At 44.8% G+C, this 23,055-nt stretch overlaps 3 protein-coding genes across 5 annotated transcripts; 1 reads left to right on the plus strand and 2 right to left on the minus strand.

The window, feature by feature from the left end:
- Window positions 1–1,220: 1,220 nt before the first annotated feature.
- On the minus strand, window positions 1,221–11,247 carry LOC6598034 (ATP-binding cassette sub-family A member 3). Its single transcript, XM_026987251.1, has 15 exons — window positions 10,974–11,247; window positions 10,778–10,901; window positions 10,513–10,713; window positions 9,965–10,435; window positions 9,743–9,895; window positions 9,490–9,668; window positions 9,218–9,434; window positions 8,848–9,148; window positions 8,474–8,786; window positions 8,256–8,407; window positions 8,013–8,199; window positions 7,669–7,903; window positions 3,114–3,737; window positions 2,041–3,046; window positions 1,221–1,977 (listed from the first exon to the last, which is right to left on the minus strand). Exons 1-15 carry the CDS (start codon window positions 11,154–11,156, stop codon window positions 1,518–1,520), a joined length of 4,806 nt encoding a protein of 1,601 aa, XP_026843052.1. The 5' UTR covers window positions 11,157–11,247; the 3' UTR covers window positions 1,221–1,517.
- Window positions 11,248–20,199: 8,952 nt separating this feature from the next.
- On the plus strand, window positions 20,200–21,505 carry LOC6598032 (protein FRA10AC1 homolog). 3 transcript variants are annotated; one of them, XR_003408598.1, is made up of 3 exons: window positions 20,200–20,640; window positions 20,718–21,364; window positions 21,423–21,505. XR_003408598.1 is itself a non-coding variant. In XM_002023154.2 (2 exons), the coding sequence occupies exons 1-2, from the start codon at window positions 20,200–20,202 to the stop codon at window positions 21,042–21,044; spliced, it is 768 nt and encodes a 255-aa protein (XP_002023190.1). In that variant the 3' UTR covers window positions 21,045–21,393. The 3 variants fall into 3 exon arrangements, 2 of the variants coding, with proteins under 2 accessions (XP_002023190.1, XP_026843367.1); XM_002023154.2 differs by lacking the exon at window positions 21,423–21,505 and having other exon boundaries at window positions 20,718–21,393; XM_026987566.1 differs by lacking the exon at window positions 21,423–21,505 and having other exon boundaries at window positions 20,693–20,864.
- On the minus strand, window positions 21,034–22,774 carry LOC6598031 (mitogen-activated protein kinase p38b). Its single transcript, XM_026987565.1, has one exon. It carries the CDS (start codon window positions 22,698–22,700, stop codon window positions 21,603–21,605), a length of 1,098 nt encoding a protein of 365 aa, XP_026843366.1. The 5' UTR covers window positions 22,701–22,774; the 3' UTR covers window positions 21,034–21,602.
- Window positions 22,775–23,055: the final 281 nt, after the last annotated feature.

Below are 23,055 nucleotides of genomic sequence, written 5' to 3' on the forward strand. Positions count from 1 at the left end.
GCTTTTTTCAAATTTCATTTACTTTTTTTGGCATACAAAATTTGTTTTTTGATTGTAATATTTGTTAATGTTTATCGAGAAATCGGATTTTGTTATATCATCCAATTTTTTTGTATAAATTTATGGGGATAAAATCATGTCATTACTTTAATTACAAATTCAAAAACATATATCAATAAAATACAGTTATCTTTTATTTTGATGAGTTTTTATGGTTAGCTTATTATTAAGATTTTTGTAATTTACCTGTTGTGTTTGATGCAGATTCAAGCTCCCTGAAAGTGGAGAGCATTTCGAGATGTCGTTAAAAAAGACTTGCGTGCTGTCTGCCGCCGCACATAGCTGGCGGAATCCTAAAGATAACTCCCGCGGAATTCCGAGTGTAAATACATGTGCTTTATTTTTACCGATTAAAGTCAATATCTTTGATATATGTGTGTATGCAAGTGGGTCTTCAAATTATGTACATAATTTAAGTAGAAGTTCCGACAGGCACGACAGCCCCTGAGCTCAAGTTACTGTCTAAGGGATTAGCCTGAGATTCTTTGGACCTCTTACTCACAGAGTACACACAAGGGTTTACTTTACTTTATTCGTGGAACAGAAGGGAATACTTCCATAGCTTGGTCGATATGAACATTCGGAACATACCATCACCAACAACCGGGTGGGATTTTGTGTATGAGATATATACAGATGTGCATGCGTCGCAATCGGATGACTGTTTGTCTCTTAACTGAAACAAGTTTCAGACTACTTTCCTTCCGCAGAGACAGGGCAGAAAGAAGGTGGGTTTTATCCCACTTTAATCCTGTGTGGACGCCACTAAGTACCGTACAGTGCCGAGCACATGTGGATACATGTTCATCACTTTTCAGTTTGAACGCCAGTAAAATCTTTAAAAATGCATAAATCTTTGTGATTTTTTTTCATAGATTCTTAAATCTAGTGAGAATGAAAAAGACAATAATTTATTCAAAGAGATCTTTTTCCTTAAGAGATTTTAAATTGCTAAAAAAAAAATTGCATGTATCCACTTTTGCACGTTACAAATTTGTTTACTTTAATCATTTTTAAAAAATATTTGTTACAAAGGTCATAAGCTTTTATCATATTTCGAACTGGTTTTGGCAAACAATTTTCGGAATATGATAAAAGCTAAGGCCCTTTGGAACAAATATTTTTAAAAAATGATTAAAGTAAACAAATTTAAAACGTGCAAAAGTGGATACATGCAATTTTTTTTTAGCAATTTAAAATCTCTTAAGGAAAAAGATCTCTTTGAATAAATTATAGTCTTTTTTCATTCTATGAAAAAAAAATCACAAGGATTGAGGCATTTTTAAAGATTTTACAGGTGTTTAAACTGAAAAGTCATGAACATGTATCGGGTATTGTAAGTGGTTCTGTTCTGTGTTCTGGCTAAACAATTGAACAATGATGTCAGGGAAAAGTAAACGAAGCCCTCCCCAACAGCAGTCTTGTGCTCAGTGCCTGTGCCTGCCTTTAGGCCCGAATCAAACAAAGTCGGACGCGTCAGGGTTGTGTTGGACTGGGGAGTTGCGCGACGATGTTTGCGATGAGGGTGGGGTCTTCGATTTTTTGTCGAATTTGAGAAAAATATCTTCCAAAGTGCACTCATTCAGCGAGTAGTCCGCCACGATGTGGCCCAATCTGTCGGTCAGATGGTCCTCGGTTATCCTAAACACCCTCGACCAATAGACCAAGTTCTCCTGGGTGCTAACAAAGTAGGTTAGGGTTCCGGCATGATTCTCGCGCAACTCCAGACCCTCAAACTGCGCCTTCAGGGTATTTGTGATAGTGTCCACGTTCTGCTCCGTTTCCGTGTCTAGTTTCATCTTAAGTTTTATGGTGAAGCCGCTCAGTCTCTTCAAGGCGCAGATGGTATTCAGGCACTTGAATTTCCCATTGGCCATGATGGCCAGGCGATTACACAGCTCCTCACACTCGTCCATGCTGGAAATCAAAATTATATGTAATTGAAAATTGATTTAATCCAAATTCTCAGCCGTTCCCTACCTGTGTGAAGTAAGCACCACAGTGCGCTCCTGGCCCTGAAAGTCCTTGATGCACTCCCACAGAAAGCGTCTGGAAATGGGATCCACGCCAGTCGTGGGCTCGTCTAGGAGAACCAGTGTCGGGGCCCCGATCATCGCCATGGCAGCCATCAGTTTGCGCTTCGTCCCCCCCGAATAATGTCGCACCTGGACCTGTTGATACTTGGTCAGGTGCATTTTTTCGAGCCAGTATTTCACGTTTTCCGTCACGCTACTCGGTCCTTCGCTGGTGGTGCTCAGTCCCCGCAGGAGGGCCATATAGTGGAGACATTGTTCGGCGGTCATAAACTTATTCAGGGCATCGTACTGGGGGCAGTAGCCGAAACGATGGCGATAGCCTACTTCGTCCTTTCGAATATCGATGCCATCGATTCGTATGCTCCCTCCGTCCAGAGGCAGATTGGCGGCAATCATTTCGAATGTGCTCGTCTTTCCGGCTCCATTGATGCCTAAGAGGCCAAAGCATTCGCCTCTAGAGGCGGCAAAACTGATTCCATCCACCACCACTTTCTTGTGGTACCGCTTGCGCACTTTGCTGACGATCAAGGGACACTCCTGCGTCGGATCGACCATGAGCGCCTCCACTCGACGCTCTTCGTTGGCACAGTCGTCAACGACCGTGAGCTGGGTGCTAGAACTGGTGCCCGTCGAGCTGTTCTTCTTCAAGGTGACCAGGCACCTGTTCATCCAGATGGCATCGTGGACCCGTTGGCGGAGGTACTTGTGCTCCAAAACGATGGTGAAGAATGAAAAGACCAGCACGCAGACGGCCATGGCATAGACAAAGAACGTATCCGTCGAAAGCAAATGGGCGGTGGGTACAGAGCGTCGGTTAGCAATGAAATTCTCATTGATGATGCGCAGCTGGTGGTTCAGATTGAAGTCGGGCAGGAAGCAGAGGAAGGCTATCTTCGTCTCGTGCAGTTTTATGGACTGCGCATTGTTGGAGGTGATCAGAGGAGCAATTGCTAGAAGGGCACATAAATAGTATTCAGATCAGGAGGATGGGAGGGAGCTAAGGAGGTCTAATATTACCGGACACAATCAGCATCAGCAGCAGGTAGGTGGATATCGTCGATATGGACTTGAAGTTATTGGCCAGCGAGTACAGAATGGGCAGGTAGCTGCAGCCGTAGAAGAATATGCTCATAACAATGATTCTCAGTTCTGAGGTGGAGTAGAGCTCCGAAGGCATCAGCCAGTTCTGAAGCACAAAAAGCGCCACACAGAGGAGGACCAGCAGCAGGACGTCGAACACAAAGGTGGACAGCCAGAAGGTGTAGCGTGACATGGTCTGGAGCTGGCGGAAGCCGTTGTCGTGCTCTCGGAAGGGTAGCGAAATGAAGTAGAACATGCAGAAGAACATTCCCACGGACACGATCACCACATAGTACTCCAATCGCGTGGGACTGATGTCGCTGATGAAGCGTCGAATCGGCACATACGTGGTTTCAATGTCCGACTCTGGGCTGACCATCTTCAGCATGCTGGAGTCCAGAAAGTTGATCAGCTCCACTGAGCTGTGGTAGCGATTGCCCGCGTAAAAGATTTCTATCTGCGGAGTTCCTCCAGTGCCCCGGCCCCCGCCGTACATGTCGATAGCGCCCACCACCTGTTCCAGGAAATCCGCCAAGTTGTCGCGTTGCAATTCGAGGAGCTCTGCAAAAAAAAGTACATGTAATAATAAACTCATTGAAAATCATGAAACCAGCGCGACTTTCAATCGAAAGGCAACAAAGCTCCTAAAAATCGTAAAACTCAACGATCTTTCTGTAAAAGCATCAGAACACAAAACCCTTAACTCCTCAGAAAGTGTCATCTACTCCATCGATTTCCACAACATCGATATAGTCATTGTTTGAGATGACATGCTTTTTTGGCACCTATGTATGTGTTTCAAAATGAAAAGAGAATTTGGGTTAAACCTTATAATTCGTATTTAATCTTGGTGGCTTAGCGGAAGCCGATTGCTTGCTATGGCCAGATAAAATTTATGCGAGATCGATATGCAACCAATGCGCAGAGGGGTTAGCATAGAACTAAAAATAGACGACGGCGTTAGATCAAAGTGATTGCCGAAGTGGCGGCGGCAGAGAGCCCCTTTAGCGGGAGAGCGCAGCAGCTCTGCAGAAAGTCAACGTTTTACAACATAGGCGGCTCTCTCTGCTCATACAATAATAATGCTTAAAGTTACGGTTATTCTTCAGCGGCTGGCCCGAACAGTCATCAAAAACGAACTCAAAACACAAAAGGTCATCAACGCCACCAAAATTCTCAAACTCAAAGACGGCTAGCTTCAAGAAACCGGAGTTATCATCCTCACATTCGACACGCCAACACTGCCCCAGCATATTATGATACGATACGAACGAGTAAACGTTCGCCCCCAACCACGCCCCCTCAAATGCAATAATTGCCAACTAAATACTGCAAAACCACCAAAATCTGGAAAAGCTGCTCTGAAGTGCACCCCGCGGACGACGATTAATGCTCTAACCCGAAATTCTGCAGCAACTGCAACAACAACACTAACATCCAAAATAACTACAGCCCACTAGACCCCAAATGACCTGAATTTCTAAAGGAAAAAGAGAGCCATAATGAAATCATCAGAGAAAGTGGACTTCATAACTGAAAAAAAAATATAATATATATTTTTAACGCAACACACACCAATCCACAATTCGCCGAGATAGCTGCATATCACCAACAACCAAAACCACGAACCATCCCCAACCATCCTTCATCATCACACAACAAAAAAGGCTAACTACTAACTTCGCAGACATCTCAGACTCAAACCCACACCTAACCAAACTAGCCCAGCAACCCACCCAAGAAGAAATGGGTTTCGAGGAAATTACGAAAACCAAAAAAACCAAAATTTCCCAGATACTGTGATATCACCACTGGGAATACCACATAGCCACATTAATGCATTTGGAGGCACAGCCTCATCCTCATAGACAACTCCATATCCCACACCCAAATCCCTCTCAACTCCGACTTTGACGCAGTAGGGGTCAACATCAAATCCAAAGTCAACATCATATCCTACATCTCCCTAAACAAACCCTTCAATGCCCTCAACCTACAAAACGTCCTAACCCCAACCACAAACGACTCCACGCTTGTACTAGAAGACTTTAACAGCTGGCACCCCTACTGGGGCTCACCTAAGGCTAACCTAAGAGGGAAAACCTTAGACTCTTTGCTGGACCATTCCAATTATATTTTCTTAAACGATAAATCCCCCACGCACTTCTCAACACATAAAACATTCACCAACATTGATCTCTCCCTAGCATCAGAAACTATTGCCCCAGAGCTCCTCTGGGAAGTAATAGACGACCGTAAAAAAAACCGTCCTTCAAACTAAAAAGTTCTGACTGGGATCTCATCAATAACTCATCCATAAATTCAACTCCACTACCCAAACAAGCGACAACGTTAACAGGGAAAACGCAATAATTAAAAAAATTATAATTTTTGCATCCCTCAAAACACTACTTTCTCCCTCTCCCGTTCCGTTCCCTGGTGGAAAAAAGGCTAACAGTCCTTAAAAGAGAAAAAGTCACTAAATGGAAAAAACTCAAACGGGACATAAACAACGCCACCAACATAGAATTTAAAAGAGCAATCAGGGAAGCTAAACGGAAATCGATCCTTGAGTTCACCACCCAAATACACCCTAACTCAAAGGCATCCACAACATGGTCTAATATCAGACGGCTGTGCAGACTCTACCCAGCTAAAAATATAAACAATATCTATAACCCCCACACCCAATCAGACACAATCAACCAAACCGAAATAGCCAACTCCTTCGCCTAAACTATACCCCAACGCCATCAGCACTAGAAATCGAAAAGGAAATTTCCCTTATAGAATTCTCATCAGCACTGTACTCCACATCTCCTACTTAATGTTAGAAAACCCACACCCCCACCCTTAAAACGAAAATTTTGAGATATACGTTTTATAGTGAGATCTAACAGGAGTGCGGATACCAAATTTGGTTACTCTAGTCTCTGAGATTTATGAATATCCCCAGATCTGCATCCTTTGCGGGGGCGGAAGGGGGTGTGGCGAAATTTTGAAACAAACTCGTCTCGGTCCGATATATTAGGAGTGTGGATACCAAATTTGGTTGCTCTAGCTTTTATAGTCTCTGAGATCTAGGCGCTAATTTTTTACTCTAAGCAAAGCCGCCTATGCTACGTGTGTGTTAGAGAGAGACAGGGCGAGAAAAAATGAAATTGTTTTCTTGATGCTGGCTATAATAATAATACGATCCAATTCAGATTCCGCAGTCTAAAAGATATCGTCATTCTCTACGATTCTGCGTTTTTGGTTTTCTCGTATCTTTAAAATTGTGGATGCCACAGATTTTCGCCCTTTGTGGGGGCGGAAGTGGGCGGGGCAAAGTTTTGAAATATTTTTGTAGCAGTGACATATCACAGAAGTCTGGATCCAAAACATCGTTGCTCTAGCTCTTATAGTCTTTGAGCATTAGGCGCTGAAGGGGACGGACAGACGGACAGACGGACGGACGGACAGACGGACAGACAGACATGGCTCAATCGACTCGGCTATTGATGCTGATCAAGAATATATATACTTTATGGGGTCGGAAACGATTCCTTCTGGACGTTACACACATACACTTTTACCACAAATCTAATATACCCCAATACTCATTTTGAGTATCGGGTATAAAAACCCACACCCCCACCCTTAGAACGACTTTAACAGAACACTCAACTCATACATCCCACAATCGCTCAAACTCAGCCTAGTTCTCCCGATTCTAAAACCACAAACAGACTTAAAATCCTACAGACCCATATCACTTAATTATTGCTTATAATTATTATTATGGTGGTTTGTTTTGAATAACAAACTATTCCACAACAGCCAACTATGTTTTAAACGAGGCAAATCGGTGCTAGATAGCCCACTCTACGTAGACCACCTAGCCACCAGAGCCATTGCCGTAAGAACGAATCTAACCTTAATCTCCCTTGGCTTCACCAAAGCATTAGACAAAATAGGTATCAACTCTATTGTCCAACAAATAAAAAAAAATTTTAAATGTCAAAGAGAAAAATCCTCGTGAAAAGTGGCCGAACCTCTCGAGTACCTTCCCACTTCCCAACGGCATACCCCAAGACTTCCTCATCTCATATCAATAATCTCAAAATAGACCTTGCCAAGCCACTGGGCATTATCAAACACCTCTCACTTGTAAAAATCACCAAATCTCTAATCATATCCAAAGTAAACTTCTGCCTCCTCATATATGGTTACTCACCTAAAAACCAGCTTAACCACCAGCTTAAAGCTACGATTAATGCAGCAACAAGAGCCGCCTTGGGTGCATTTCGCACACCCACCCACTAACAACCTTCTATCCGAAGTCAACTTACACCTTGGAACAGAATGTCGACGAATGGGTAAAAAAGGCAGTACACGGCGCAGCCATCGGTGTTTCCGGGGTGTTACGATTGTGGACACAGCCGGGTGTCCGATACTCACTTACTTTAAATCAAGCAAAAATCAAATATTGTTAATTGTCGCGAGCTCTCACCATTTTTCACACTGTTTCCGCGTAGCTGCAACGTTTTGGCCGTGAGTCCACTAAGTTCGATCTGCTGCCGCAGCTGTTGCTCAACCTGAGCATGATGGCCCGTCGGATTGTATATATAAACTACTCCAGAGCCCATCTGACTGAGCTTGAGCGGTAGGGCCGCCTCATTCTTCACAACAGACATGGCGTGCATAGCGAGAATGGCTCCAGAGACGCACACAACGGGAAGGGACAGCTGGTAAAGATAAGGAGAAACCCAGTTCATCGGTTACAATAACATTTTCCAGTTCGGTTGTGTGCGTAGACAACTGGAGCGACTGCGCTGATGATAGGGCATTTCATACCATTATGACAGCATATAACCACTCGTTGGCAAGGAACGTCCACTTCTTGTAGAACACCGCCAGCCACAGCTGCCACGTGCTGGGCGGAGTGTGCTGGCTGGGTAGTCGCTTGTAGAGCGCGGTCAGCAGGGGCGCATCGTTCCGAGAGCCGTCTGGAGTGTCCACCTGATCCTGCTCTCCCGCACATCTGAAAAGCAAATAAAAGATAAGGGCTATCCAGGGATAACTAAAACTCTAACCAACCTTAGAAAAACATCTTCTAGTGAAGTATCCGTCATAGAAATGGTACTTATTTCCAGCTCACTTGTCCTCGACTCCAGTTTGAGCAGCATTTCCGAGAAACACATCTTGTACGCATACGGCAGGCAAATGTAGACAGTCGGCTTCACCACATTCTAAGGGAAGTTCAAGGAAAATCATTGCACACGCTGGATAAAGGGCGCATCGAAGTGGAATCTTACCAGCACGCGGGCAGTCGGAACGTAATCGAGTATAATTTTCATTATTTCACGTTCGCGGAATGTGAAATCGGTGACTTCCAGCTTTAGGCGGTACCCGATGCCCAATCTACGCTTCAGTTCCAGAGGGGAGCCAGTGCTCTGCAGCTTTCCGTTGGCCAAGATGCAGATGGTGTCACCCAGCACTTCGGCCTCCTCCATGTAGTGGGTGGTGACCAGAATGGCCTTCTCCTTGCGCAGATTCAACAGGATGTCCCACAACTGGCGTCGGGACTCGATGTCCAGTCCAGACGAGGGCTCGTCCAGAATCACAATTCTGAGCAGCGGACAAGAACACTTTAAGTTCGGTTTTCTAGAATTCTACGAGTATCACTTACTTTGTGTTTCCTGCAATGGCAATGCCCAGCGACAGGCGCCTCTTCATTCCCCCTGACAAATTGCGCCCATACTCGTCGCGTTTCTCTTTGAGGCCCAGTTTTTTGAGCTTGGTATCAGCCCAAAGACACGCATCCGAGCGGCGTGACCCGCGCAGCTGGGCAAAGAACTCCAAATGCTGATGACACGTCATGTAGCTCATGAAAACACTGTGCTGGGGACAGAACCCAATCAGGTGGCGATACGAGGCCACATCGCGCTCGCTACAGACAACAATCTTGCCCGCATCCTTCGGGACCAGACCTAAACAATGCCGAGAGGAAGGTCAATATGGACCCTGATAAGGGGCAGATGGTGAATCAAAGATCGAACCCATAATCATGTTCATCATCGTTGTCTTTCCGGCTCCGTTGTGGCCCAAGAGAACAGTGATCTCCTTGTTGTTAATCGTCATATTTAGATTGTCCGAAATAAGCGTTTCGCGTTTACTTGTCTGGAACTTCTTGCACAGTTCCGATATGATGATGGCATGGGTTCCACGCGGTGCAGTTGTGTACTCATTGCGTTGTCGCTTTTTGTACGTATTGGGCTGGAATTAGGACGAATGAAGTTATCCTTTTAATTATAAGATATGCCACAATTACATCCAGGAAGAACAGAAAAGGACGCTTGAGTCCCCCAGGACCGGGGAAAACACAGGTCATATAGTTGTAAAGCAGAGCGTAGAGGATGGATTGAGCAATGAGTGAACAGTAGATCCAGAACATGCGGGTGGAGTCATCTTTGATCTCACGGAAAAGATCCGCTGCCCCAAAGTGGCGATCTGTGAAAGAATAATAGAGCAGAATGTGAGGAATGAAAGCTCAAGCGAAGGCTGCCGCTGCTGCAGATGCCTACGTTTGTTGGAGAAGGTCTGGAACACATCCAAGCCCTCAAGGAAGGCATTGGTGCTAAACAGGAAAAAGGCCACAGAGGTGACCCAGCTGCGGACAAAACTGAACACGTAGGGAATGATCAGCATCACCAGGCCGCCAATTTTCGCGTAGAAAACTGAAAATGATAATGGAGAAGACATCCGCATGGAGTATTCTGTGGGATTTATCGGAGGGCAGTCCTTACCAGAGTGAAAGCACACGGAGATTAAGTACGCGTACGACATAGTGGCCAATATGTAAAGCAGATACAAAACAGCGATGTAAGCGAAGCCAATCAGGCCCAGAGCCTCGTAAAAGTAGGCGGCGATAAGGACAAATAGAAGGAGCGCTGCATAGCAGATAAAGCGAATGAAAAAGAAGGTGAGGCCATTCAGGAAACTCATTGGAGTGACTAGATTTAGAAACTCCTTGAGTCCGTTCTGTTTTTCCTCCACAAAAGGGACAACAAAAGTGCTCAGCAGGACGACATTGAAGAGGATGCTGCATAGTGTGCCAAAGTAGGTCAGACGATGGCTGTCCATGCTGCTAACCTCCAGGTTGGGCATGGAACTAAGCAGGAGCTCATAGTTGGGGTTTAGTTCCTGATACTTCATATACTGGCGGTCCAATATGTGCTGCAGCGTCAGAAAACCCACCCGTATGTAGTCGTCGTCATCTGAAAGCGGGCATGACAAAGACGAGAGTTCGTTAAACCATCTTAAAAAAAGAAAAACTCGGAAAAAATGTACGCACCCTTCTGATGATTTATCTCTTCATCATTCACGAATCGTTTCTTGGGCGAAATTCGCATTTGATTTGAGCTCAGACTATACACGAGCCGTCCAACAGAGCCCCGGTTGGGCACTTGTTTAAAGTTGATTGCGAAACAGTTGCCCAGGCAGTTCTGTTCCATGTCCAGCTGCATATCGGAGCTAATGTTGTAGATACGGAAACCTGCGGGGCAAAATTGTGTGTATTCCGGACCGGCGGATGCCTTCAAAAATTAAGAGAGACTCACGCTCTGCAGGGATCTCCAGCTCCTGTCGCACCATGTCCATAATATCATCGACATTGTTACTGCTGGGTGCAAAATATATATAGTCCAGGTCGTTTGCAGGGAAGTAAAGTTGTTTCAGTACATCCTAAACAAAGTAGATGAGCGTTAATAATCAATAAAAGCTGATTGCAACGTCACTCTTATCTACACTACTCACGTAGTCTTTTGGTTCGAGCTCCTCCAAGTTGTGCTTCACAGGTCTCACCGACCAGTGCAAATATCCACATAGCACAGCCGCAGACCCAATAAAGATACACAGTAAAGGCACCAAATTGAATCGCAAATATAGAAAGTTTTTACGGAGAAACACAAAGAACAATGGGCTGCCCCTGCAAGCCATTGTGGGTGTCAATGAAATTGTCTCCGATTTTTTTCTGGGCGGCGCCAACTTTACTACAAACTTATCGTTAATTGTGATTTACATATATGTAGCGGGTGTTTCAGCAAATTCTGATAAAAAAAAATGTGTAATAAAAACAAAACTTATTCATCGCACAACAAAAAAGATATGGAAAAAAGATTGTTATGGGCGGTTTTGGAGAAAGCCGATAGTTATCAGGGCTGGAGAAGAAAAAGACAGCGGCATCTATTGTGGATCCTAGGAAGCAGTGGCTGCGTTGCGGGGGAGAAAAGAAAACGGGGACGAGGAAAAAATCACCACACATCACCCACGCACGTATACTCCCATTCACAACACATTACAACCCCCCCATTACACACATACATACACCCGACCGACCCACAGTTAAATAAAATTACCACAATAAAAACGAGAAAAACAAACCACGATCAAACATAAACATCCGCGAGATTAAGGAAGCGACAACTTTAAATGGGGCTGCCAATTCGGCCGAGATAGGGTTAATTTTTCTGTTAGTATTTTTATACCCGATACTCAAAATGTGGTAAAAGTGGATGTGTGTAACGTCCAGAAAGAATCGTTTCCGACCCTATAAAGTATATATATTATTGATCAGCATCAATAGCCGAGTAGATTGAGCCCTGTCCGTCTGTCCGCCCGTCTGTCCGTGTGTCCGTCTGTCCGTCCCCTTCAGCGCCTAGTGCTCAAAGACTATAAGACCAAAGACTATATAAGACCACTTCCGCCCTCACAAAGGGCGAAAATCTGTGGCGTCCACAATTTCGACGATACGAGAAAACTAACAACGCAGAATCGTAGAAGATGACTATATCTTCTATAGTGCAAAATCTGAACCAGATCGTATAATTATTATAGCCAGAATCAAGAAAACAATTTCATTCTTTCTCGCTCTGTCTCTCTCTAACACACAGGTTTCATGGTCGGTTTTGCCAATTACAAAATATGAGTTCAAGGATCTCAGAACCCATAAGGGCTAGAGCAACCAAATTTGGTATCCACACTCCTGTGATATCGGACCTTGACCGTTTTGTGTCAAAATTTCGCCCCACCCCCTTCCGCCCACACAAAGGACGAAAATCTGTTCCATCCACAATATTGCAGATTCGAGAAAACTAAAAACGAAGAATCATAGATAATGACCATATCTCTCAGATTGCTGAATCTGGATCAGATCAGATAATTTTTATAGCCAAAGGAACAAATCAATTTGCAGTGGCTACGCAGCGCCCGACGTCACGCTCAGACTGATTTTCTGTGTCTCTCGCACGCACTCTTTGTCGTGTCGTGCAATATTAGCGGCGTCTGCCGGAGGAGAGCCATACTGACTTAGTATCGGGTATAACTGTAGAGTCGCGGTGTCCGCAGCAACTCACAACGTTCCCCCTCGTTTTGTATAATTAATATTGTTACAAAAATAGATAAATAAGAAAATATAACATGGATATAATATGAAAGTAAACGTAGTCATGAATGAGCAGAAAACGGTAGTTGGGTATGTCGATAGAGAGAAGAGCGGGACCCTGAATATGAAAAGGGAGCGCGCGAATTCAAAATGGAATGAAAATGCTCATGGAAGGGTGGGACCCTGCTACGAAGACAAGTCTGTCCTATAGGTTAGATTTATTTTTTTTGTATGTTTTTTTGTTTTTGTTTTGTTCAATCCGTCCCCTGGCTTATCGGGTCGGAAACACCCCTGACTTCACCGTGAGCTAGCTGGGAACGATAGGCCAGGGTGGCAAAGAGGCGGATCATAACAAGATAGCAAAAACATCGGAAAACATCAGTAAACATCGGAAGAAAAACATCGATGCTCGATGCATCCGGCTGGCCGCGCGATAGCGAGCCCAGTTGAAATTCAAATACAAATTTACTTAACAGATGCGGTCAAAAGCAATAAAATTGATTTATTTATAAATAAATCATAGCTGGCAAACAACGGTCAACACTTTTTCCCTTTGCTTTCTCGTCACTGATAAAACAGAAAAAGACCACGCAGACACGGTCTCTCACTGAGCAGAACACTTTTTGTCTCTTCGCTTGTGTTATGTGTCTTAGATGAGCAGAACCAAAAAAGTATCTGAGTAAAGTGTTTTTAGTTTTTTTTTTTGTGTATATTTTTATTTATTCATGTTTTCCACATCTTTTGGGCTATTGTATTGTAATATGTATATTTATTTGCAAAATTGGCAAACGAACATTTTCGTTTTGCTTTTCACGATTCATTTTATTGAATAAATACATCTTTTGATCGCAACTGTAAATAAATAAAAAAAATAAAAAGAGTGATTGTTTTGATTCATATTGATTATTGGATTTTGTAGCTTGAGATTAACTAGTCTTATGTTGAGAGAAAATCGGTTCAAAATGTTTGTTCTCGCTCGTGGCTCTCTTGCAGTGCTCTCTGAGCACGCAAGATCGGCTCTGCGTCGGAGTCGGGGAGTTTATGCTATCTCTGGTTGCGACCAGTTGAATAAATGCATTATTTCCTGACAATTTGTAAAAATAGCAATTAGAGCTCGCTGGACCGGAGTCAACTTATATTTATACCCGATACTCAAAATGAGTATTGGGGTATATTAGATTTGTGGTAAAAGTGGATGTGTGAAACGTCCAGAAGGAATCGTTTCCGACCCTATAAAGTATATATATTCTTGATCAGCATCAATAGCCGAGTCGATTGAGCCATGTCTGTCTGTCCGTCCGTCTGTCCGTCCCCTTCAGCGCCTAATGCTCAAAGACTATAAGAGCTAGAGCAACGATGTTTTGGATCCAGACTTCTGTGATATGTCACTGCTCCAAAAATATTTCAAAACTTTGCCCCGCCCACTTCCGCCCCCACAAAGGGCGAAAATCTGTGGCATCCACAATTTCGACGATACGAGAAAACTAAAAACGCAAAATCGTAGAAGATGACTATATCTTCTAGAGTGCAAAATCTGAACCAGATCGTATAATTATTACAGCCAGAATCACGAAAACAATTTCACTCTTTCTCGCTCTGTCTCACTCTAACACACAGGTTTCATGGTCGGTTTTGCCAATTGCAAAATATGAGTTCAAGGATCTCAGAACCTATAAAAGCCAGAGCAACCAAATTTGGTATCCCCACTCCTGTGATATCGGACCTTGACCGTTTCCTGTCCAAATTTCGCCACACCCCCTTCCGCCCCCGCAAAGGACGAAAATCTGAGGCAACCACAAATCTCAGAGACTATTAAGGCTAGAGTAACCAAATTTGGTACACACACTCCTTTAAGATGTCACTATAAAACGTATATCTACGCCCCACCCCCATCCGCCCCCACAAAAGACGAAAATCTGTTGCATCCACAATATTGCAGATTTGAGAAAACTAAAAACGCAGAATCATAGATAATGACCATATCTATCAGATTGCTGAATCTGGATCAGATCAGATCATTTTTATAGCCAAAAGTAACAAATCAATTTGCACTGGCTACGCAGCGCCCGACGTCACGCTCAGACTGATTTTCTGTCTCTCTCGCACGCACTCTTTGTCGTGTCGTTAATATTAGCGGCGTCTGCCGGAGGAGAGCCATACTGACTTAGTATCGGGTATAACCGTAGAGTTGCGGTGTCCGCAGCAACTCACAACGTTCCCCCTCGTTTCATTTGAAAAAAGCATTCCGAATTTCAGATTCTTTTGAAAAATCCATTTTTGTTTGGCTCTACTTCTCCCCAGCGTCTGACACCACGAAGCCGAATCCTCTGTTTCATCTTTTTATACCCGATATTCAAAAGTAGTATAGGGGTATATAGGATTTTTGGGGAAAATAGATGAGTGTAACGATCAGAAGGAAGCGTTTCCGACCCCATGAAGTATAGATATTCTTGATCAGCATCAATAGCCGAGTTGATTGAGCCATCACCGTCCGTTCGTCCCTATGAGCACCTCGTGCTCAGAGACTTTAAGAGCCGTTACCGTTAAAAGTGTAACGCCCCGCAAAGGACGAAAATCTGTGGTATCAACGGATCTCAGAGACTATAAGAGCTAGAGCAACCAAATTTGGTATCCACACTCCTGTTAGATCTCACCGTCTTAAGTTTATTTCAAAATTTCGACCCACCTCCATCCGCCCCCACAACGAAAATCTGTGGCATCCACAATTTTGAAGATACGAGAAGATATCTACCAGATTGCCGAATCTGGATCAGATCGGATCATTTTCATAGCCAAAAGGAACAAATCAATTTGCAGTGGCGCCCTATGTACGCCCTAAAATACTCTCAATCAAAGCAACGAACCAAAACAAAATTCGAATTGTGTACATTTCTTTATCACAAGATTTCGCGATTTATATACAGTCAGTCACAAAAGTATTCGTCTCTAGGTATCCTCTATATTCACGTTCGTTTTTGGTGGTTGTGTTACAACGAATTTAATCGTTCTTTCATAGTGTTTGTAGTGGGGCGGATCGAAGCTCAACTCTCCCACAACGCAATTGATGATCCAGTGAATCTCCGAGTAGCCGTCATAAAAAATGAAAACCGTTGTGTTTCGTGGTATATATATAATTATGTGTGTGTATTTGGTTGGGGGGTGGTCTGAAGCGGGGGTGAAATCGTAACTAACTAACTCTTATGATGCTTTTGCTGCCGTGAGCGCCGTGTGGATCGTGGATCCGAGCGCCCCTCCGAGCGCGCGAGAGCGAGTTGGGACCGGGGCGCACGGAGTTGGCACAGTGCGCGGAAATTGTTTACTGCTGGCCTGAACACATCGGATGGGGTAAATTAAATATTTATCTAACATAATTTAACATAATTTTATTTAAATCTTATTCATTTTTTTTTATATAAAAAACAAAAACTTCGAACAAATTTGATATTACAAAAATATTCGTATCTTCCGAAAATTTTTTTGGCGCTTGGGAAACCATTTCGGGGAAACCCGAACATTTACATTCGTGCCGAAAAATTGATCTGTCTTATTAAAAATGCAAAATGCAAAAAGGGTCAGAATTGAACGATTCGCAAAAAAAATCATCTTGCACAACACAATGAGGCAAATCTAATAAATATATTAGTGAGTTCCTACGTCCAAAATTTTGCAGAGCAAATGGTGTCAAATTGAGTTGGGGAGATGCTTATCTTAAGTCTCTGGCATAAGAGAAGTTAAACTTCTCAATCCAGTGTGCCAGACAGAGCTACTAAACAGAAAGTTACGAGAGCGAGAGAGAAAGAACAGTTATTGAAGTTGAGGTCATAGCGAGAGAGTGATAAAGCAACAGAAGCTACAAGACGAGAGACGAGAGCTGTAATGTAATGTAATGCGTACTCACGGCAACAACACAAACACGACAAGCCGACGCCGAAAAATTAGAAGTTAAATGAATAATGTTTAAACACAAATCAAAAGGCATGCACTCGCAGAATAGAATAGATTTCCAGATTTTAGGCTGGTTAGGAAGTTAATTAAAGTTTATATATGAAAACACCGGCTGTTTATGCAAAACAAAGGAAAAATATGCGGAGCACAAAACAAAAACGTGTCTGTCAAAGATGTGTCTTTTGCTCAAATTAGGGGGTGTGGACGATTGCCCAAAATTCATCGCCAATAACTTTTTTAAATTTAAGACTTAAATTCCTTTGGTGGCGAACTAGTTATTTCAGAAACCTGCGATTCTGGTGCTCTAGAAAATGTTTCCCAATCTGTCACCAATTTCTTCCTTATATGACCTACGTCCCACAGGACCGGGAAGTTGGCCGCGACTGCAGAGACTTTAAATTAACTTCAATGGCGTCGCTGCCCAAAACGTGCACGTCTGTTGGGACCACCTGTCCACATGCAGCTGCACTGGCCAACGACTGCCAACGGCTGAGGAGCACCTGTAAATATAATAATTAATGAAGATATAAAGAGACGGTTAAAAGGGAACTTTCGTTGGTTACGGGTTCACTTCAGGCCCGTAACCAACGAAAGTTCCGTTTTAACTCATCAAAAATGAACAAAAATGGCTGCTCCTAGAAAATTTGCAAATTTGACGCCATGTTAAACAGCCCACAATTCAGCTCAATCAGATGGGACTGCCGCTCCACGTATCTAACGGCTCGAAGCAGACAATAGTGGGTGGCATGTGAAAAATTCTTCAATCTCGCAGAAAATTTAACTGATCGCGGTAGGTGTTCAGCTGATTTTAAGCCAGGACACCGCACTGTGGGCAAAACGGTCAATCTAGCTGATAAAAAAATATACCGTCGTCTTATTTTTTCCCATGTGTGTTGAATGGCAACCAAATGGGCCGCTTCACCCACTGTCCGGCAGTTCGATCAGAACTCTTGCCTCCCTCTCGCTCTCATTGCAACGAAACGAAAATTTGCAATCCTTTTTGTGCTGCTTTCGAGCTCGTAGATGAAGGGGGAACAATATAGTGAAAAACGACGCCGCGGGTTCAGAAAATCCATGACCATGAACGAGTAAGTTGTTAGGCCAATTTCGGCGGTAAAAACTCGAATCAAATCTATTTGAATTAACCTTTTTCAGATTGGCGACGCCGGAGGAGGAGCTTGGTTACTTCTTGGGGATTCAAGCAGACGACGCCGTCAAAGGCGTCCTCGTGGGCTTCTGTTGCGCTGTAAGCTGGGAACGCATCCGCAATAGTGAATGGGGCAAAAGTAGAGAAGAAGACGCCGTCAAAGGCAGGCAGTGTCGCGGAGGATGCCCCCCGTACGGATGCACCTTGTGAGGATGCATCTTGCTAGGATGCACCGGCTACGACTTCGTCGCCTGTCAGCTTTCGCGCCCTTCCACCATTCATTGCGTCAGTAAACACTGCGAAGCCAAAGAAACACATTGGTTGCCGGCCAATCTAGCCGCGTTCCCCCCTTCTTTGCGTGCGGCACCGTATTTGGGGCTGTAAAGGTGTCATCATCTTCTACCAGCCACTACAGTGCAACCCTCTCCGACCAGCACGGCTGCAGAGCGATTGGGGCGACGGCGCTGGTTCAGCGCGTGGGCTGACTCCGGAGCTAAGAAGATCGGTATTAAATACCATCAGTTCTTTTGAAAAAAAATTCCACTGTCGCTGAAGAGCTGCCGGAGTTTAGAGAGCGAACTCCTGAGTCTGATTCCCGGAGACCAGGAAAGCGACTAAAGGACGGACAATCGGGGCCGAGTTTATATCAGGTACAGCAACAAGAAGCGGCTGGAAAAGCACAATGCTAAAATTCGACAGAAGCTCTTCTGGACCCCCAACGACGGCTGAACCATTGTCGTAGAAGACATCGGTGGCCTCATGGGCCCAGACGTCAGACGCTGGGGCGAAGTAGAGCCAAAAAAAAAAATGGATTTTATAAAAGAATACCTAAATCAATACGCATTCACTAGTGAATATTCACTTGTTGATCCATACTGGGAGTCTCACATTTATAGACCACTTCGTTTATAATGAGGATAAAGCATACAATCATAAGACGCCATACCACCTGAAGCGACACTGAAGTCATAATTATAGCATTTGCAAGCCCGCCAGACAGCCACCTCACCGCAAACCGAAGAAACAGCAGCTGCTCGCTGCTGCCAGTCGAAAATGGATGAGTCCAATGACTTGCCGGAAAACAAGGTGTCTTTTTACAAACGAAAGGCACTCTCAATATACAACAAAGTCGTTTCACTTCGAGATACGATATTGAGTGATGAAAACAACCCAATCAATGAAGATGCGCTAAGTGTTAATTTAAAATTCTTGGAAAAAATATCCGACTCATTTAATGTTACTCATTCTAATTTAGAAGAGCTTGATGTGATCGAAATTGGCAGCGACCTAAGCAACAATTAATATTAAAATATTAATAGTATGGACCCTCGAGCCAAATATGGAGGCGAAGATGGATGAAGCACGGGTTGGGATGTCAACCCAAACGTCGGTGGAAAGCGTGACAGCTACCACCGGCGGGCACGGGGAGGAGCAATCCTCTGTGCGTGTCGCCAGCGGTCACACCTCAGACTTGGCGGGAGCAGGCCAGGTCAGTTGTAAAGCTACTGCCACAACAACAACAAAAACAACTCCGCAGACTGCAAAGCCGAAGCGTTCCAAGGAGGGGATGAAGGCCAAAGCACAATACAAAGCGGCCCTCAACATCAAAAGCCGGCTGCAAAGTAAAGCAGACATCTCCCAGGAGGAGAAGGTCAAGCTAGTCTGGGCCGAGCAGCGAGTAGAGGAGGGCCGGCTACATTACGCTCAAATGCCACAGATGAGGGCGTCGAATGGCGAATATGCCAATAAGGAGAAGGAGATAATGCCACCAAGAGGCAACGCTCGACTGAGAGTGCCATTAAAGACACTCCAGCGAGAAAGCGGCAACGCGGGCCCAAGAGTGCAGCCCCTCCACCGAAAGCGGCCAAGAAGCCAACGAAACCGAAAGCGAAGGTCAGCGATGTGACCAAACGACATTTGATCGTGTCACTCATCGACCGGAGCGATTTTCACCCGTGGAAGACCGATTCGTATTTGGTCAGATAATGCCACAAACTTTGTTATTTCGAATTTTGTTCTGGTTCGTTGCTTTGATTTAGAGTATTTTAGGGCGTACATAGGGCGCTGCATAGCCACTGCAAATTGTTTTGTTCCTTTTGGCTATAAAAATTATCCGATCTGATCCAGATTCGGCAATCTGGTAGATATCTTCTCGTATCTTCAAAATTGTGGATGCCACAGATTTTCGTTGTGGGGGCGGATGGAGGTGGGTCGAAATTTTGAAATAAACTTAAGACGGTGAGATCTAACAGGAGTGTGGATACCAAATTTGGTTGCTCTAGCTCTTATAGTCTCTGAGATCCGTTGATGCCACAGATTTTCGTCCTTTGCGGGGCGTTACACTTTTAACGGTAACGGCTCTTAAAGTCTCTGAGCACTTTGTGTTTTGTTCCGCAATTGAGATGGCAGTGCTTCGATAAATCACTCGAGAGTTAGTTAGCACTGATAAATATGGCACATCGATATATTGTTATCGAACCATCGCATTCTGTAAAGGAAAAACAACAATGAGCAGCTCACAGCTTTTTCCCATAAGTTTAAACAAATTGACTGACAAAGAGCGCCACAAGTACATTCTCGGCCACTATGTGCTCAACAACACCGCCCAAAGCGAGTCGCGAAAACACAAGCGAGACATCGATGTCATTCGGGAGAACCATCGCTTTCTGTGGGACGACGATGACGAGGAATGCGGATCGCTGAGTTGGGATCAACGCCTGGCGCGGCGCTACTACAAGAAACTCTTCAAGGAATACTGCATCGCGGACCTGACTCGCTACAAGGAGAACAAGATAGCCCTCCGCTGGCGAACCGAGCAGGAAGTTGTGGCAGGAACAGGACAATTCCAGTGCGGCAGCCGCCACTGTGGGGAGCGGACGGATCTGCGCAGCTGGGAGGTGAATTTCAAGTACATCGAGCAAGGGGTGCCCATGAATGCGCTGGTTAAGGTAGGATCCGATATTTCAGATACATATGTCTGTATATATATGTATCTGAAAGAATTGCATTTGCCACACTCCTGCAGGTACGGCTTTGTCCCACGCACACGGATCAACTCAACTATCGCACCAAAAAGAAGGAGTACAAAAAGCAGAAACGTAGGGAGAAGGATGAGTGCAGAGCTGGAAAAAGAAACAAGCGACGGAAACTGGATGATACTGCCAATGATGAGGGCGAGAAAGATAATAAGGAAGAGCCTGCGGTGCCAGAGGCAGATCCGGAAACATGGAACATTGAAGCTGAGGAACCCACCGCAGACGACCAAATCTGGATAAATCAGCTTAATCTCAGCGAGGAACAACCCTCCAGAGAGCAAGAATTCGAACGCTATCTGGAAGATCTTCTAATGTAAAATACATAGCACGTTTATTTTTGTATTCAACGTAGATCTTTTTAAAGTTACTGGCCGCGGGATGCGCTCGCTTATATACTAAGATGTACATGCATAATCTTTTCGTGTATTTTCTGGGACTTGCATGTACATACACTCACATTTACAAGACTATTCACAATTATTTGTTAAAACCAACACCAAAAAGTTGAACTGGACAGTAAGGCTGTGACTCTGACTCGACTCTGTTTTTTTTTTTTACAATATTATGTGTAATTATGTGTACCTAGAGTTCAATCGCAATCCCTTTGTTGATCGAGTGCAAGTCGGATACGCTACAGGTTCGAAAATACATTCTCATACTCATTCATTCATTCGTTTCGTTTTGTTTTGTTTCAGCCCCAGCAACGATCGACGTTCTTCTAAATATAAACTGGAGAAACAACACTTTAAACGCTTTAAAATAAATACCCTTGACTGTTTACATTCGATGAATACAAAAATCACGATTGAGCACATCCGCTTGAACTAGGTGATACGACTGATCTAAAAGGTATAGCATCGTTGAAGGGATTTGATTTATAAATCCTTCGGCAGGAGCTCGGCGAAGGCCTGAGTGGGCCTGAAGGCTTGCACCTCGGTGAACACCATTTCCCTCCACTTCTCCACGGGCAACTCGTTCTCCTCGAAGCTCTGGTCGTACAAGGCCGCTGTCTGCTCGTCGGTGGGGTCATGGTACTTCTCCATATAGGGATGGGCCAACGCCTGCTCGGCTGTGATGCGCTGGTCGGCATCTAGCTCGAGCATCTTCTCCAGCAGGTCGATCGCCAGCGGATTGGCCCCACGAAAGATGTCTCGAAAGTTTCGTCTCGGCATCACTGGCAACGACCGTATGTAGTTTCTGGCACTCTCCGAGGAGATGCGGCTCATAAACTCCTCCGCCGGCGTGCCCAGCACTTCCATGATCAGGTTCAGCTGATGAATGTGATCGGTGCCGGGGAAGAGGGTGCGTCCGGTCAAGAGCTCGGCCATGATGCATCCCACAGACCAAATGTCCACCGTCTTGTTGTAGTGCATCCAGTTGAGCATGATTTCCGGTGCCCGATACCATCTCGTGGCCACATAGCCAGTCATCTCGCTTTCTGCGGGTCGTGCCAGACCGAAATCCAAGATGCGCAACTCGCAATCCTCGTTCACCGCGATGTTGGACGGTTTCAAATCGCGATGTATCACCCCGGCACTGTGAATATACTTCAAGCCTCTTAGGATTTGGTATATCAGGAACTGAACGTGGTCGTCAGACAACTTCTGCGTGCGTATTATGTTGTTGAGGTCCGCGTCCATGAGATGCGTCACCATGTAGACCTGCTGGAACTGGTCCAGCGAGTCGGCGGGCTGTCCGGGATGGAAAACGTCCAGGAGACCAATCACATTCTCGTGCTCCATGTGCTTCAGTAGGCGCAGCTCACGGTACGTTCGCTTGGCATGCACGGCCGACTGAAAGGGCCGCGCCAGTTTCTTTATCGCTACCTTTGTGCTGGTTCCTCGGACAACAGCCTTGCACACCTGACCGTAGGCCCCCTGCCCGACGGGCTGAAGGCTTTGGTATGTCTCTGGTATCTCCCACTCCGTGCGATTTATGTCTAGCTTGTAGAACTTCGGCATTTTTCGTGACATTTCGCTGGATTTGGATTCTTTTTAACCCGTTTTTTTTCGCCCGATTCTTTTTTAGTAGTAGTTCTTCTTCTTCGTATGTAATATCTGAGGTTCGTACATACACACACACACACGCATAGGCATGCCGAGAGGGAAGAGCGAGCCAGAGAGAGAGAGAGGGAGAGAGAGAGAGAGAGAAGTGGCGGTATGTCAACACTTTTGCCAAAGTGCCGTAGAGTGGAGATGGTCACACTATTGGCTTGAAATCCCGCGCCCAACGCTTTTGTTGCCAAGTGAAAGATTCCCTTCGACAAGGGCTCCATCTTCGGTGGCAAAATCAGCCTCAGTGAGGATGGGGCTATCGACGAGCCCGCCT

Source organism: Drosophila persimilis, unplaced genomic scaffold (genome assembly GCF_003286085.1).
Source record: "Drosophila persimilis strain 14011-0111.01,24,50 unplaced genomic scaffold, DperRS2 tig00000124-arrow-pilon, whole genome shotgun sequence".
Classification (NCBI taxonomy): Eukaryota; Metazoa; Arthropoda; class Insecta; order Diptera; family Drosophilidae; genus Drosophila; species Drosophila persimilis.

What these genes read in the sequence shown, in the direction of transcription:
- LOC6598032 (XM_002023154.2), top strand. Translation starts at nt 20,200, where the DNA reads ATGAGCAGCTCACAGCTTTTTCCCATAAGTTTAAACAAATTGACTGAC. An exon ending in CCATGAATGCGCTGGTTAAG is followed by an intron (nt 20,641 to 20,717) that starts GTAGGATCCGAT and finishes ACACTCCTGCAG; the next exon opens with GTACGGCTTTGTCCCACGCA.
- LOC6598034 (XM_026987251.1), bottom strand. Translation starts at nt 11,156, where the DNA reads ATGGCTTGCAGGGGCAGCCCATTGTTCTTTGTGTTTCTCCGTAAAAAC. An exon ending in CCAGACCTTCTCCAACAAAC is followed by an intron (nt 9,669 to 9,742) that starts GTAGGCATCTGC and finishes ATTCTTTCACAG; the next exon opens with ATCGCCACTTTGGGGCAGCG. An exon ending in TTCCGACTGCCCGCGTGCTG is followed by an intron (nt 8,408 to 8,473) that starts GTAAGATTCCAC and finishes AACTTCCCTTAG; the next exon opens with AATGTGGTGAAGCCGACTGT.
- LOC6598031 (XM_026987565.1), bottom strand. Translation starts at nt 22,700, where the DNA reads ATGTCACGAAAAATGCCGAAGTTCTACAAGCTAGACATAAATCGCACG.